Raw genomic sequence first — 14674 nt, forward strand, 5'->3', positions numbered from 1 at the left:
CGGGTCACGGAAGTGCACGTACCCCGGTGGCGGGCGCACGACGGCGCCGAGCTTCTCGAAGTTCACGCCGTCGCTGCTGACGGCGACGCACTGCTGCTCAAAGATGGCGTCCGGGTTGCTTGGCGTCGCCGCCTCAAGCACGAAGTGGCCCGTATAGAAGACGTACATCCTGTCGTCGTGCACGACGGCGGTGCCAGAGAAGCAGCCGTCGCGATCACACGCGTCTCCTGGTGCCAGCGCCGCCTTTTCGTGCTGCCAGTGCACAAGATCCTCGCTCGTCACGTGGCCCCAGTGCATTGGACCCCACTCGGCACTGTACGGGTGGTACTGGTAAAAAACGTGGTAGTGATCGCGGAAGTGCACCAGCCCCGTTGGGTCGTTCATCCACCCCGTGTGCGGTGCAAGGTGGTAGTCGGGATACCATGTGCAGTTCGTCGAGGAGTCCCATCGGGCAGCGGCCTCCCGGTCCGCGGCCGCGAGCCGCTCGGCATGGGTGCCGCGCGGAGCGTAGGCCGGCGCGCGCTGCTGCGCTTGAGAGCTCATCGTCGTCGTGTCGTTCTTGCGGGAGTAAAGAAGAAGGGAACGAGCGCGGAGAAGAGCACCGAAGGCGCGGCGAGACACTCGCATACGATGACGCAAATCTTGCACTGCGCTGATGGCCTATAGCCGTTGAGTCAGCAGCAGCAGAGGAAGTATGGTGATAGGCGCAGGTTACTGGCCAGAACGACGATGCGCGGGTGTGCGCGTCTTGTACATGGATGCGAAGCAAAATGAGTAGGAGCAGGGGACGGGGCCGATGAGGGGTTGTTGCGGTGATGGTAAAACGGCTACCTCAGAGACTGAGTTTGTATGATGATTGTTCCTTTCCCGTATTTACTGTAATGTTTTGGGCTCTTTGAGCTGCAAGATGGGTGTGGCGATCGCGGCTACACCGCCTCGTCCCGATTCGAATGCTGTCGCGTTGGTGTCTGACAGGTGATCGAGCACACACGTGTGCATGTGTGCCTCTTGGGAAGAGAGAAGGAGTGCAGTGGGTAAACAGACGTTTCATAAATGTGACCCGAGAGGCGTGTGAAACGAGCGGCAGCGGGGGAGGGCCGAAGCACGAGCGTTGGTGTTGAGCAGGGGTTACGAGGTAGGGGCTCGGTGAAGCCTATTTCACAGGCAGTGGCAGAGGCGGCGGCCACGTGAACATGGGTACGTATTTATGTGCACAACGGACAAGCTACGGAAAATGTTGCTCCTCAACGAGAGGATCGAGGATGCATGCCCCTCGTCGTGCTGCGCGTGAGGCCGCCTCCCACTGCTACCTAAGCGCATACATACGCAAGCGTGTATGTGTGTGTGTTCGAACTCTCCTCATCCAGCTAGGCACAAGAAGGCTTCATGAAAGGGCGCCCAACACTGCATGTATCGGCCTACCGGTCACCCCTCTGCGGCAGCGGAGGCAGAGGCATCTCAGCAAAGAAAGGCGACACGTTCGGGAAGTTTCGGGTCTGGAACGCGAACACCTTGTAGCTCTCTCCCATCTCCTCCTTGTCCATCAAGCGCCGGTAGTTCTGCAGCACTTTCAATGCTGTCTTCGTCTCCTCGTCCTTGATCACGTGCGCCAGCCGAATGTCAATGCCGTTCTCGAGCAGGAATTCGTGCTGCGTCATCACCGGGAACCACTTGAGGTGCCGCCGCGCCACCTCCAGCCGCTCAAGGGCCCAACGCAGCTGCCGGAAGCTCACCCAGCACGAGAGATCCACCTCGCCGGGCGACAGCAGCGGGTCGACGAAGCGGTGGCCACGGATTCCGCGCAGCGTGCTGTGCATGTGATCATCCTTGCCGTAGTCAATCAGCAGGCACGCAGCCTTCTGGCAGTCTATCATCTTTTTCATGAGCGTCTCCATCGTCTGCATCCCGACCGTGTTCACTTCCACGCAGTCGCCGGTCTTGCCCTTGGTGCGAATGTCGTCAGGGATGAGATAGGCGGACATCGACCCGGACGGGGCATGGACAAGGCGGAAGTGCGCCTCCGTGCCGGGGTCCGTATCTACCTCCACACACGTCTCCACCCACCCCCGTTCTGTGTAGCGGAACTGGGCCACGGGTAGCGCATCAAAGTACTCGTTCGCAATGAACACGGTTGGCTCGAGCGAAAAGGGCAGCGATTCCAGGTCCATCCACCACTTGATCTTGCCCTGAGCCGTCTGGAATTCGGTCAGAGCTCTCTTCTGCTCCTCGCGCCGCGCGGCACCGACCTCGACGAGGTGTATCTGCAGAAAGTGCAACAGATGCGGGTTCGAGTATTGAATCTGCTTCAGCATTGTCCTCATGAGGGTACCGCGACCCGGCCCCATCTCCACAAGATGCAGCACGCGCGGTGTACCCATCTTCTGCCAGGCGTCCATCACCCACGCAGCAAGCACGTCGCCAAAGAACGGGATCTCCGCTGCGGTGATGAAGTCTGCCTTCTCGCTGCCAATCACGTTTTTCTTTGCCGCGTAGTAGCCGTACTGGGGGTGGGTCAGGCAGTCCTTGACGAACTGCGACATGGGGTAGTACCCCTGCGCGGTGATCTTGTTCACCAGCTCGTTGCACAGAGCTGTCTTGAACTCCTTTTTGTTGGCGGAGTTCACCGTGGCTCTGTCCGGAGTAGACAGATCACTCGCGTGGAGGTTCATGGCGAGGCGGGCCGGCGTGCTGCGGAGGAGGCCGGCGCGGTAGTGCCGCATGAAAGGTGCAGCAACAGAGGAGCCCGAGGATGAGGGGCCCATCGGTGTCGATACCCCGCCAAGAACGGAAGCCGCGGCTGCTACTGAGGAGGGCCGCGCAAGACGCTTCTGCATCGCTCTAAATAAGGGGCGTAGAGACGGGTCCGTGCTGATCGCTGATGAGAGCTGTGACGCGACACAAAGTCGTTAGTGGCCTGCGGCAGAGGTCTCAGGTGCGCAAGCGCATGTGACACAGCTCCTTCGCTGCAGACTTCAAGCACGGGTGCGGGTCAGCGAAGAGAAAGAGAAAAAGAGGGGGCAGCAATCGAGGGAACGAGCAAAAAGGTGCGCGTCTTCGTTCTCTGCAACTCGAGCAACGCGAGGGATGCCCAGACACAGACACACGCACACACAGCATACAACAGCAACCAAAGAGGGAGGCGGGGTGTGCAGATGGACTCCGCCCACCATCCGCGACCACGAAGAGGAGAGAGGGGGGTGGGAGACCGGTACGGGTGGCATCGCTACGGCACCGCAGAAAGGGAGAGATCGTGCTGGCGAGAGGGCGATGTGGCACGTCGCTGCGTCGCTACACCCTCTCTCGCCGCGCGTTCATCGTCCTCGGTGCGCCGAAACTGAGATCCGCCACTGAGCACCTCGCGCGGGGGCTTGATGCCACCGTGAATTGCCTGTCCTTCCCTCCACGCCTTGCCCTCGCATGGTTGCTGTGTTTTTTTGTTGTCGTTGATCCACTTTCTTGGTTCTGCTCTGTGCGTGCTTTTCGCTCCCTGAGGGGTTGGGCCGTCCCTGTGCCCGTCTGTGTGCCGGTGTGTCTGTCTGTGTCTCTCTCGCCGTGTTTGCGCGTCTGGAGCATGCCCTAACACAGAGGGAGGGAAGGAGAGATGAAAGAAAGGGGTGTGCATAGACGTCGGCCCGCGGGCATCGTGTGTACAGCAAGCAGTGGCCCACCATTAAGAAAACAAATGTTAAAGATCGATGTTCTTCGCGCGTCCCTCACGCTCGCGCCCCGTTCGCTGTCACAGCGGGGTGACATCCTCTACCTCGTCAAGCGGGTCATCGAGGAGCCGGTGCCGCGGCCGCTGCAGCTCTGCCTCGCACACCCCCGGCGGCGCTGGCTCGTCGACATCAACCACAACCCTCTCTGTAAACGTCCCCGGCACAGAGGTGATGGGCACGACACCCTTCCTGGACGCAGACGTGAAGCTGCGGCTCGACCGCAAAGCCTTATGAGAACCACTAGACCACGAGACCGAGTCGATCAACGCCATAGCAGGCGCCCCGCCTACATCCTCAACGCACTGGCTGAGACTTCCTGGTGTGGAAAGAGGTTCCAGCACCGACGGTACCACCTGCATCTCCAACGGAATCACATCATCCACAGCAGACGAACTCAAACAAGGCGCTTCGTAGCCGTTGGTGATCGCAACAGCGTAGCCGTCCGGTGGGGGAGTCTGCAAGGCTGCACTCTCTCCCCTTACCGTATTCCTGCCGCTAGCCGTAGCGTTGGCAGATAAACTGCCCATGCTGATGCGCAATCCGTGCTGCTCGTCAGCGTCTGCCTCAGCCACACCGCCTAGCACCCTGGACTCAAGCGGCAGGTCGGGAAAGGCATGGAAGGTCATCGGAGTTGGCGGCATCGACGCTGCCGTCATCATGGTACTCGGCGTGTAGCTGCCAGTGTCGGTCCTCGCGTTCACCGCGGCGTGGCCAAAGCCCGCGCCCCATGCGAGCGGTTCCAACGAGAATAAGGAGTCGGTGGTGGACGGCAACGAAGGGTTCGAGCTCGACACTGACGATGATGACGACGGTGACGAAGCTGATTGTGCTGAGGACGAGGCCGAGGCAGAGGGGAAGGAGTGGCATGTCGCCCTGGCAAGCACCGCAGGCGGGGGAGACCGAAGAGACGCGATGCCTTCGGTGTCGACGGTGTCGACATGTCCTGGCCGCATAGCCCTTCCGGCGAGTCCCAACACATCCGCCCCTGTAGCCGTGGAAGGGAGGGCCTTCTCGCATCGGTCTTCGCTGACAGGAGCCATGGTCGCGCCCAGATCGCAGGCGTGGCGCCGGCGCCGACGTCGGCGGCTGCCGCCACGGCGGCTTGCCCCAACCTGGCTCTCAGCACCTCTTGCCTGCTCTGCCAGCTCTGTAGCCACAGAGTCCTCGATGGTCGGCAACAGCAGTGGTTGCTGGGAGCTGCACAGCGCATCTTTGTTCGACATGCGCCAGAGCAGCGCCGTCAGCATCGCGCTCACGCTAGCGGACAGATCTGAGGCGGCGGCGCTGAAGCTGGTGTTAGTGTAGCCAACCGGTACATCCTCCTCCGCGCGGGCGAGGTCGCGAAGATGATCTGGCGGGCACACACATACGCAGTGCGGCCAGCGGTACGCTCCGTGTCCACGGCTCTCTGGCATGCTCAGAGTAGTTGAAGGAGTGTGGGGAGAGGACGGGGATGTCGATGTATCAGCCCTTTGCCACTCTGGCAGCCGCAGCACACCCTCACTGCACACCAAGCACTTCGACCCGTACAAGCAAGAGAGCACGAGGGAGGTGGCGTAGCCGCGACGGCTGAAGTACGCCCGCGGATCGACGCGGGCGAGTGTGTAGGGGGCCACGTTCACCGTGCACGGCCAGTCCGACTCCTCCCATACCTGCGGCGCGTCATCCAGCACAGCGATGCTGCGCGGCTTCGGCAGGCGGTTTGGCCAGTCGCACCACGCCGGAGCGCGCCACGCGCGACGAGCCGCTGCCATTGCGTCGGCATCCAAAATAAACTGCACAACGCGCAGGGCGCCTTTGCGGCATCGTGCAAGGCGCTCAGCCGTGTTCCTCGGTGCCGGCGTCTGCAACGGAACGAGATGCGCGTGAGCTTGGTTGGGCACGCTTGATGTTGCGGAGCTGCTGTGATCCGCTGGAATTCCTCCTACGGGGCCAGCGAAACCGACGTCTGGCGCCGCAGGCGCCTCCTCATCCCTTCCGACGGCATCATCGCGCCTTTCTAAGTCATCGCACCAGCGAAGCATCTCGTCCGCCGTCACCACGCTTGATCGCATGTCGGTGAAGAGTACTCTGTGCGGGTCGAGCACCTGGCGCAGAATGGCCTCGGTGCGGCTCCGCGTTGACTTTGTAACCAGCACTACCGGAATGTTCCACTGGGTGGCAACACGGTAGAGAAACTGGCGCACACCGGGGCGCACGTACACAACATCGAGCAAGTAGCGGGCCGGAGGCGTCGAAGTCGCAGTCGCTGAAGCGGTGGCAGACTTCGCGGAGCTCGACCTGAGGGCATCTGCATCGGCGCTCGACGAACATGACGTCTCTCGCGTGTCGCGGCACTCAAGATGGCTGTGTCCGTGGTCGTGTCTGCTCTTGGACGGCGAGTCCACTGCCGAAGCCGGCCCTACTGCAGACGGGGAAGCAGCAGTGTATCTGACAGCGCCGCATTCTTCGTAGTGCACGATGCCAAGACTATGCCGCTGCGATGCGGTGCGGCGCATGAAGCAATGCAGCAAGCCGCCACTGGAGAGGGCAGAGGTGTCGCCTGTCGTAGCCTTTGCATGAGACAACAGGGGCTCACGAGTGTGCGGATGCCTCTGTCGCATGGTCGGCCGCAGAACACCATCGTCCTCGGCAATCTCGGTACGCCTGTGTGAGGAATGGAAAGGGCCGTTGCCGTGGAGGTGGTAACCCCTGCTGTCCCGGTGCAACGCGCCCTCCTGCTGCCCATCCGCCCCTCTCACCATCGACTCGGCAAGTTCCTCTTCCGTTAGCGGCGGCGCATCGTTGCGGCCGAGTCGGAGCGGCGCGCCGGCGAAGCGCTCTGACGACGGCGCCGCCGGGTATCGGCGCCAGAGCACGCACGGGTTTTCAGCCCCCGCCACGCCTTCAGCAGCCGCCACGACGCGGTGTAGGTGACGGAGGTGACGCTGCCGCTCGGCAGCCGAGCGCTCCGTGATGGCGTTGTCGATGAGGGTGCGGTCCATGTCTACCAGCACCGCCTTCTCCTCTCGCAGGTGCCGCCATAGCGGAGCTATGTAGTGGGTGAAGCCAACCACGACGTAGATGGTGCGCTGCACCACCTCCTGTGGAGACGGCGCGTCCGCGGCCTTGGTGCCAGCACAATGCCGCTCTGTGCATCGCCTCGACGGCACCTCCTCGTCGTCCCCGTCGTCGTCACCGCTGTAGACAGCGTCCGAGGGCAACCCAAAAGATGCGCGTGGCCACGACCAAGGAGCCAGCGTGATCGCGGCGATCGGGCGGCCATGGGTATGGTCGACGAGGAGGCAGTCGAGGCACCGCGATCGGGCCAAACGGAACTCACTCTTGAGCAGCTCGCAGCGCCACTGCTTGTGGTCATTGGCGGGAAGTTTCGGCCACCGCCACTTGTGCATGTGAGAAAAGTCGGAGCGGCGCACGTGATCGTGGTGGTGTGTGGCGCCGCCGCTAGTCTCTTCCGCACAGTCGGGTGCGCTGTCCTTCGTCGGTACCGCCATGGTCATTGCAGCCTCGTCGTCACTCACGTCCGCCGACGAGCTTTCAGCCTCCTCTTCGTGCGAGATGTCTCCTTGAGACCAGCAGACGATGCCGCATGCGCCTAGGTGCCGATGGGTGTCAAAGGCGAAGGGGTTCCGTCCGTCACGGGAGAGCGTGCCGGCGGCAACACGAAAACTGCACCCTTGCGCCGCAGCAGCAGCTGCCATCCACGGGTTCACAGTCGTAATCCACGTCGATTTCGACGGCGTACCAGTCGTCGTTGCCGCCGCCGCGTCAGTGCGCGGGTCGTGACCTACCTGGCCTGTGTCTCCCTCCGAGCGCACGCCGGCTCCGTTCTGCGGCGCCGCGGATGCCGAGGTTGATGAAGGCGGTGGGGGACAGCGCTGATGAAGCACGTCGTGATAACCCGTGTGGGCGCGGCTTTCTCGCACCCCACACACCACCACCTCCGTGGCCTCGCGCAGAGCCTCAAAGAGTAGCTCTTTGCCACGCGCATTAACAGTCATGAGAGGCGGCAAGCGCGGGAAGCTCCCACGTCCCTCATCACATTCCTCGGCTTCTTTTGCGAGAGGATCGTCCGCTTCCTCCTCCGTCGCGCCACTGCTCCCCGCCACCCTCGACCTTCGCTTCGTCTGCCGCTCGTCAGCGTGAGCGGCACGTCGACGCTTCCGCACTCTGGCACCCGCCCTCGGCGGCGCTTGCAGCGCCTCGTCTGAAAGCTCAATGGTGCCGACCGTGCAGTGGAGCAGGCGAAGTGGAAGCTCGATAGTGTTTTTCGAGCTGGCACCTTCAGATGCGTTCATGGACGAGTCCAGCGACGACTGCGATGCTTCGCCTGGCGCCGGCATGCCGCTTGTCCGTGTGTCTGGAGCTGGTTGATTCATCCCAGCCTGCTCTCTCCTGGGAGTATCGACCCCTGTGGCGTAGCTGGCGAACGGTGCCGCTGGTTGCTGACGATCAACCTCCGCCAGCCCCTCCATGGCCTCCGTGTTGCCGGCGCGGCTGTGAGAGGCAGACGGCGCGCTCCACTTCTCGCCCTCAGGGCGTTCGTGTCTTGATTGCCGCGTCCACGAGAGATCAATGTAAGCGCTTCGGTCCTGGCCGCGCAGACTCCAGAACTGCAGCCGCGCATAAAGCTCCGCAGCAAACGCCATGTCCCCCTCTGATGGCTCGACCGCTGACGTGCCTGCAGCACAAAACGCGTGTTGTCGATGACAAGACGATGTGCCTCTCGGCTCGGGGCCACTGTAGTCCTTCGCGAAGTCATAGAGGTTTGACTCCTCGGCATCCGGTGGCGAAGACGCCGCTGCTTCCACTGGCAGCGCGCCAGCATCTCGAACGGTGGCGGCCGCTTTCTGCCGTGCTGCAGCAGCTTCAGCAGCTGCGGCTCGAGCACGCGGGCAGGCAGCGCCAAGCGGCGCATCTGTCGGATCAGCTGCCCATGCAGACGGCAACCTCGGAGAACGACTCTTCTGTTCCGTCTCAATCAGTGGAGCGCGAGGATGAGCAGCTTTACCATCACCGCCGCCGCTGCGCCCGCCACCCACCCGCCTTTCGTGTCCACTCCCAGGCGGCAGTAGCACGCGTTGCTCGAAGTACGAGAAAGGAAAGTCCGCGTCTGCTGCACACGGCACAGAAGAGCGACCCGGCAGCCCCTCTGTGCTGTCTCCCAGCGGCGTATCGAGCTGGCGTCGACGTGCGTGACTAGGCTCAAAGAAATTGGGTGTCGCTGCTGTCGCGAACGACGTCGATGCCGCAGCCGCGCGCTCTGTAGCCTCGCCAGATCCTCTCGTAAGGTCCTGTGCCCCGCAACTGCAAAGGACCGAGTGCATAACAATAAAGACTTGAGTGCTGCTGCCGCAAAAAACTTCTTCACCGTCTTCTGCCGCCGCATCCTCCTCCTCCGTGCTCCGCTCATCATCGCCGCCCGCGATGCGATCCGGATACGCTGCGGTGAGCCCGTGACGTTGCTGCAGGCAACGGGCGCGATCAGCGGCGTCTGCATCCTGTGCGTCGTCCTCGCTGTCACTGAAGGCGGCAACAAAGGAAGAAGAAGTGAGCAATGTGGAAGAAGAAGTCCGACATGGTAGAAGCGCTGAGTCTGGCATGGGATGTGCAGCGGAGGCGGTGCAGCACGTCGCAAGGCCGCCACCCACAGCATGCCGGCTGGATTCCGTGTGCAGGGGATTGAGCGCAGATGCGCAAGAGAATTCGGCGTCAACGTCTTCCTCATCCGCAACGGCGTCGTCTCCTGGAAAGACGCTCGCCGTCCCTTGCAGTAGTGGTACCAGCGGTGAACATGCTGGCACCGATTCCGCCGGTGCGGAGCGCGACTGGAGAGAGGCATCCGACGCCGGGGCGGCACTGCTGCTCACGTCGGCCCTGATCGGCTGTCGCAGTGCGGGGGGCAACGGCGCTGTAGTGACTGCCGTATATGCGTGGCCCGGTGCAGCAGCACTGGCGCGGTCGGTGGAAGAGGCGTCCTGCGTCGCCGAAAGGGTCTGCGTAAATGACCGCTTCGCATGCGGCGAAGGGGCCTGCCGCGTCAGGGAGCGCGTCCGAAGACGTTCTTCGGCAGTCGACGACGGCAGCGCCGCAACGCCGGGCGCTGCGCCACTCCACGCGGTGGACGCCGTCGCTTTCATCCCGCCGGCCGCTGTCGAGAGGCGCGGCAGCATCGACGAGCGTGGCTGTCCAGAAGGCGTGCTTTGCGCACTGCAGCTCGCAGATGTCGATCGCGGGGACGAAGGCAACGAGTGCGCTGCCGCCTCCGGCGGCGGTCTACGTGACGGCCCCGCTTCGGCGACGCGGCCGCACTCGCCACTGCCGCCGTTCTCAGTGGCGTTGCGCTTGAGCCGATGTGCGTCGTGTGTACAAAGAGCGCTGATTCCGCGTGCTGGGGACGGCAAAGTCAGCTTGCCCATCCGTAGGCTGTGGGCGCGAAAACGGGAAAGGGGGAGGTGGCGTTGGTGGCCTTTGGCTGATGCAGCCATCCCAACCGTCGAGGAAGTGGAGACCGAGGACGGTGTCTGCGCATCGGCACCTGCAAGCCTCTCGGCCTCTCCTACCGCCTCATTCGATGCGCACGTCGTTGCAGCTGCCTCGGCCGATAGATGTGACACGTGAGCGAGGTACCGCTCTTCCTCCTCTTCAGTCGCTGCCGTCGATGCATCGCTCCCCTGACACGCGCCCTCGTCGCTCTCGGCGTCTGGCATCGCCTCTCGTAGCAGTGCCTCGGTGTCATGGCAGCAGACGAATATGAACTTGTGGTTGCCGAAGCACATGGCAGTGCAGGCGCAACCACCAACAGCACGCCGGGCGATAACCACGTAAAAGAGACCGAAGTACTCCCGGGCTGGCGCTTCGCCGTCGACCCCCTCGGTCACGCCTTCATCGGCTCTGCCCACTCCGCCGCGCACTTCTTGCCGAGCCCCTTTCCCATCCGGCGCGACATGAAAGGGCACCGCCTGTTCATCGTCCCCGCTCCGGACGTGCTGGGCGAGCAGGACGCATCGCGACATGAGAGCGAAGGCGCAGTGCGTAGGGTCGAATGACAGGCACGCCTGTAAAAACGACTGTAAAGGCATCGGCACAGCGAGCGTGTAGTCGTCCAAGGCGTCGTGGGTGCTCAGCCCAGAGGAACTCCGACTGCCGTCAGTTGAGGCAGTCCGCCGTGCAGCTGAACCGTCACCGTTGGCCCCCTCACTGCTTGTGGTGGCGGCGGCCCCGCCCCCATCGACGGTGGCAAAGGATGCAGGACCTCCCGCACCGACGGCGTCTCGCACAGCGGCTGTGGTTGGCGATAAAGGAACGCTGGACGCGCTGCCGTGCCCCATCGCCAGCGATGCCACGACGATGCCAGAGTCGCCACCACTGCTGCTGCGCCTCCCTGCGCCTCGGGATGGGCCCGCCGTAATGCGAGCGCGGCGCAGCACCCGCCGCAGAAGCTGCAGATCTGCAACCACCTGCCCAGCAGCTTGGTGCTGAAGCGCGTGCTGGAGAGACCCGCCCCCCTGGGGGGCCGACGCGCTGCGGCGGCGCTGACGGTAACCTTGGCGCGGCCACGCCTGCCGCGGGCCAACGCCGCCACGGCGAACCGAAAACAGCAACGGCGAGAGCCATCGATACAGAACCACGTCGTGGTAGCTAGCCTCGACCGTGACTTGCAGGTATTGTTGATACAAGGCGTTGACAACGAGGCCGCGAATATACTCCACGTGCTGCCCTGCCTTGTCCTCCGCCTCCTGCGCATCCAGCCACAGCTGCTGCAGAGTCCTTTGCACAAACTGCCGGCGGCGCTTGTGGACAACGCGGCTTTGGAGGCCTCCGCCACGGTGATCGGAGGGCGACGGCAGCGGTGGTGTCGCTTCTACGTCAGCTTGCAGGTTTTTGTTGGATGATGTAGGGGAGTCAACGCAAGGTGGGGCCGACGCGACGGCATCGCTGAGAGCGTTGGAGTGCTGCTGCGACCTCCTCAGTCTCTGATCTGCCAGAGCCACGTCCGAGCTTGCAGCTGCTGGCGTCGCCTCTCGGGTCAGTCGACGGCGCTTGTGTGAAGAGGTTCCCGAGTCGAAGAGTGCCGCAGCAACAGCGGGGGACGGCGACGATGCAGCAGCTACTGCGGTGACTGGCACGGAGCTGCACCGCTTCTTTTTCTCTCTTGCTCGCCTCCGCGATGAGCGCCTCGACACCGTCATGAAAGCCCTGTAGCCTTCGCTGGCCTTCTTCGTCGGCGACGATGCCCTCAAATCTGAAGCTTCGGTTCTCTTCCATTGATGAGCTGCCCACACCAGCGCGTGTTCATACCGCGTTCGCGCAACTGCGGCTGCTGTCACCGCCTGCCAAGCCCCGACGAGCCGCCGCGAGAGATTCAGGATCGCCTTTGTGTAGTCCGGCAGGAGCGTCGTGGCACTGCTAAGCTCCGCGAGTACGTAGCTGAACACCTGCAGTCGGCGTGTGCTGAGCCGCAGCGGAGGGCCAGGCTGCGCAACACTCTGGTCGCGTTCTCCAAAGGTGTCGTGGCCGCCACCGCCGTGACGTGGGCGGCGTGCAACGAGGATGCCATGACCGGTGGAGTCAAAGGCATGTGGAGAAAACGGCGGAGGGCGCGCCTCGCTGGAGAGATGCGTGGCAGGTGAGTGAGGTTCCATGTCACTCATCCGTGCATTGTCGGTGTCAGTGGATGCCGCCAGCCACCCGCTACCTATCCCTGTAAGGCTAACCCGATGGCGCCAAAGTTAGCAAGATGCACTAAAGGAGTGTGTATAATGGTGCAGGAGGGAGGTGGTGTTGCTGTATGTGTGGTCATACGAGAAACGAGAGAGGTGACGTGGGGGGGGGGGAGGCTGCTGTTTCTCCTACCCGTGCAGCGAGGAGCCGGCGGCCGCGCGTGCAAGCTGTTCTCTCGCACCGCAAGCGTCCCCGCTCACATAGCGCTCACTTTTTCGTCTCTTTTTGCGTTGTCGCTCTCCCCTCTTCCCTCTTGTCCCCTGTGCGGTCGGACACGCGCCACGGGGCTGCTCTCATCATCATCTTTCGCCCTCATCAACGGCGCTTACGCCACCACGCAGACAGCAGATGAGGAAGAGAGGAAAGGCTATTGGAGGAGGAGGGGCGTAGCGAACGGTCTGTGTCTGCCTCATCATTGCATGGAGGAGGGGTATCCTTCTGTTTCTTTCCAGCTTCTCCAGCTCTGTACACCCACATGTTACGCACATACGCACGTACGCACACACGTGCACCCGCAAACAGAAAACTAAAGTCCACGGCCAAACAGAAACGACAGGGACAAGAGAGCGCGCGCGCGCTCTCATTCATCAAAGCTGCAAACACCGCCGTCACCACCACAATCGCGTACCCGACGGCCATCATCATCATCCACGAGAGCCGCCGCCGCACTCCCCCCCCCACACACACACACGCACACACACTTCGCCATTTGATTCGTGTCGAACACAACGCCTCAAGACACGCCACTACCGAGGTCCCGGCCTCAGCCAGCCTTACACTGAGCGGAGCATGTCCTCCAGCACATGCCGCTCGCCTTCGTGGCGCAGCAGCACCTCCTCCAGTCGCTCACACATCGCAAGAAGGTGTTCGGCCGGCGCCAGTACACGTGTCGTCGCAGCCGCTGCTGCCTCATTCACCTCCGCGGCCTTCATGCTGAGGTGTGGCGGGGTAGCAGCGAAAAGCAGCGGCGCCGTCGCAGGATTGGCGAGTTTCTTTGAGCTTCCGGCAGGTGCAGCTGCCGGGCCACCGCGATCCGCCCTGCCGCCGCCCTCCTCGCTGTAGTCCTTTTCCAGTTTAAACGATATGTGGCGACGGCCTCGGCGGTGCAGCAGCAGTGCACACTGCGGGTCGACATCCCCTGCCACAGTGACAGAGATCCCACCGTCCGCCGCGTCCACCAGCCGCCCGCCTCCTTTGTCCTCCATCTCGGTCTTCACCTGCTTCCCCGGAGCAGACGACGTTGCCGGCACCCCGCCGCTGCCGCCGCTGAAGACACGATGCAAGTCCGTCGGCGTCTGCGCCGAGCTTCGCGACGTCTCGCTGGCCCCCTCTGCGTCACCATCGGCGCCGCCCTCGCCATTCAAATCACACCTCGGAAAGGGAATCGGCGGGAACGACGCGCACTGGCTCGGCACTGCCTCCTCCCTCTCCTCCTCGCCGCTGTCACCTTGCGTGCCGTCTGACGTCCGCGTCGCTGTGGCCCACTGCTGACTCAGCCGGGAAAGCGCTCCAGCCCGAAAGATACCCTGCAGCGCCGCCTCGCGCTCGTGCACGGAGGAGTGGAGATCGTAGCAGCCGGCCTGCACCACAGCGCGTCCTAGGTCATCCTTGGCCTCGTGGATGGCGACGATGCCGTGCTCGGTGGCGTGGTCGATGATGAGGCGGAAGACGCGCACCTCCTTGGTCTGTCCCACTCGATACACCCGCGAGAGCGCCTGCGCGTCCCGCTGCGGATTGTAGTCCACATCCAGCAGAAAGACGGTGTCCGCCGCCTGCAGGTTCAGCCCTACACCGCCGGCGACTTTGCTGATCAGGAAGCAGCACGGCGCTGCCAGCGGCAGCGACGAGCCGTCTTCCTCATCGCATTGGCCATCCGCGTTCGGTGATGGCCTGCCTGTCGTGTCGGTGCTGGCGTGCTGAAGGCTGTGGCGGCGCTGTCGAGAAGTTGCGGGGTCGCCTTCCGCATCACCGCCGCCGCCACCCGCTTCCTCCGCCACGCCGTTTCCGCTGGCCACGGAGCTGTTGAAGCCCTGTATGTTTGCCTCCCGCTGTTGGACTGTAGTCCTGTCGTCCAGCCGCACGTACGGGATGCCGCGCATGCCGCACAGCGTCTCCACAATATGCAAACCAGCGTCCATCCGCAGAGCACCAGGAACTTGTGATGTGTGCGCTGCAGAAAGCGCATCATGAAGTCCAGCACGAGCAGCTTTCCTGACGTGTACACCACCTCCTCA

General features: G+C 63.1%; 3 protein-coding genes across 3 annotated transcripts; all 3 read right to left on the bottom strand.

The window, feature by feature from the left end:
• LDBPK_231070 (beta-fructosidase-like protein) lies at positions 1 to 543 on the bottom strand (the record flags this gene model as incomplete). Its single annotated transcript, XM_003860957.1, has 1 exon — positions 1 to 543. A coding segment is annotated over one exon (543 nt), but the record flags the coding sequence as incomplete, so codon positions are not given.
• An 875-nt stretch (positions 544 to 1418) lies between these two features.
• On the bottom strand, positions 1419 to 2762 carry LDBPK_231080 (hypothetical protein, conserved; the record flags this gene model as incomplete). The annotated part of the gene is made up of 1 exon (XM_003860958.1): positions 1419 to 2762. The coding sequence occupies one exon, from the start codon at positions 2760 to 2762 to the stop codon at positions 1419 to 1421; it is 1344 nt and encodes a 447-aa protein (XP_003861006.1).
• Positions 2763 to 3736: 974 nt separating this feature from the next.
• On the bottom strand, positions 3737 to 12370 carry LDBPK_231090 (hypothetical protein, conserved; the record flags this gene model as incomplete). The annotated part of the gene is made up of 1 exon (XM_003860959.1): positions 3737 to 12370. The coding sequence occupies one exon, from the start codon at positions 12368 to 12370 to the stop codon at positions 3737 to 3739; it is 8634 nt and encodes a 2877-aa protein (XP_003861007.1).
• Positions 12371 to 14674: the final 2304 nt, after the last annotated feature.

Source organism: Leishmania donovani, chromosome 23 (genome assembly GCF_000227135.1).
Source record: "Leishmania donovani BPK282A1 complete genome, chromosome 23".
Classification (NCBI taxonomy): domain Eukaryota; phylum Euglenozoa; class Kinetoplastea; order Trypanosomatida; family Trypanosomatidae; genus Leishmania; species Leishmania donovani.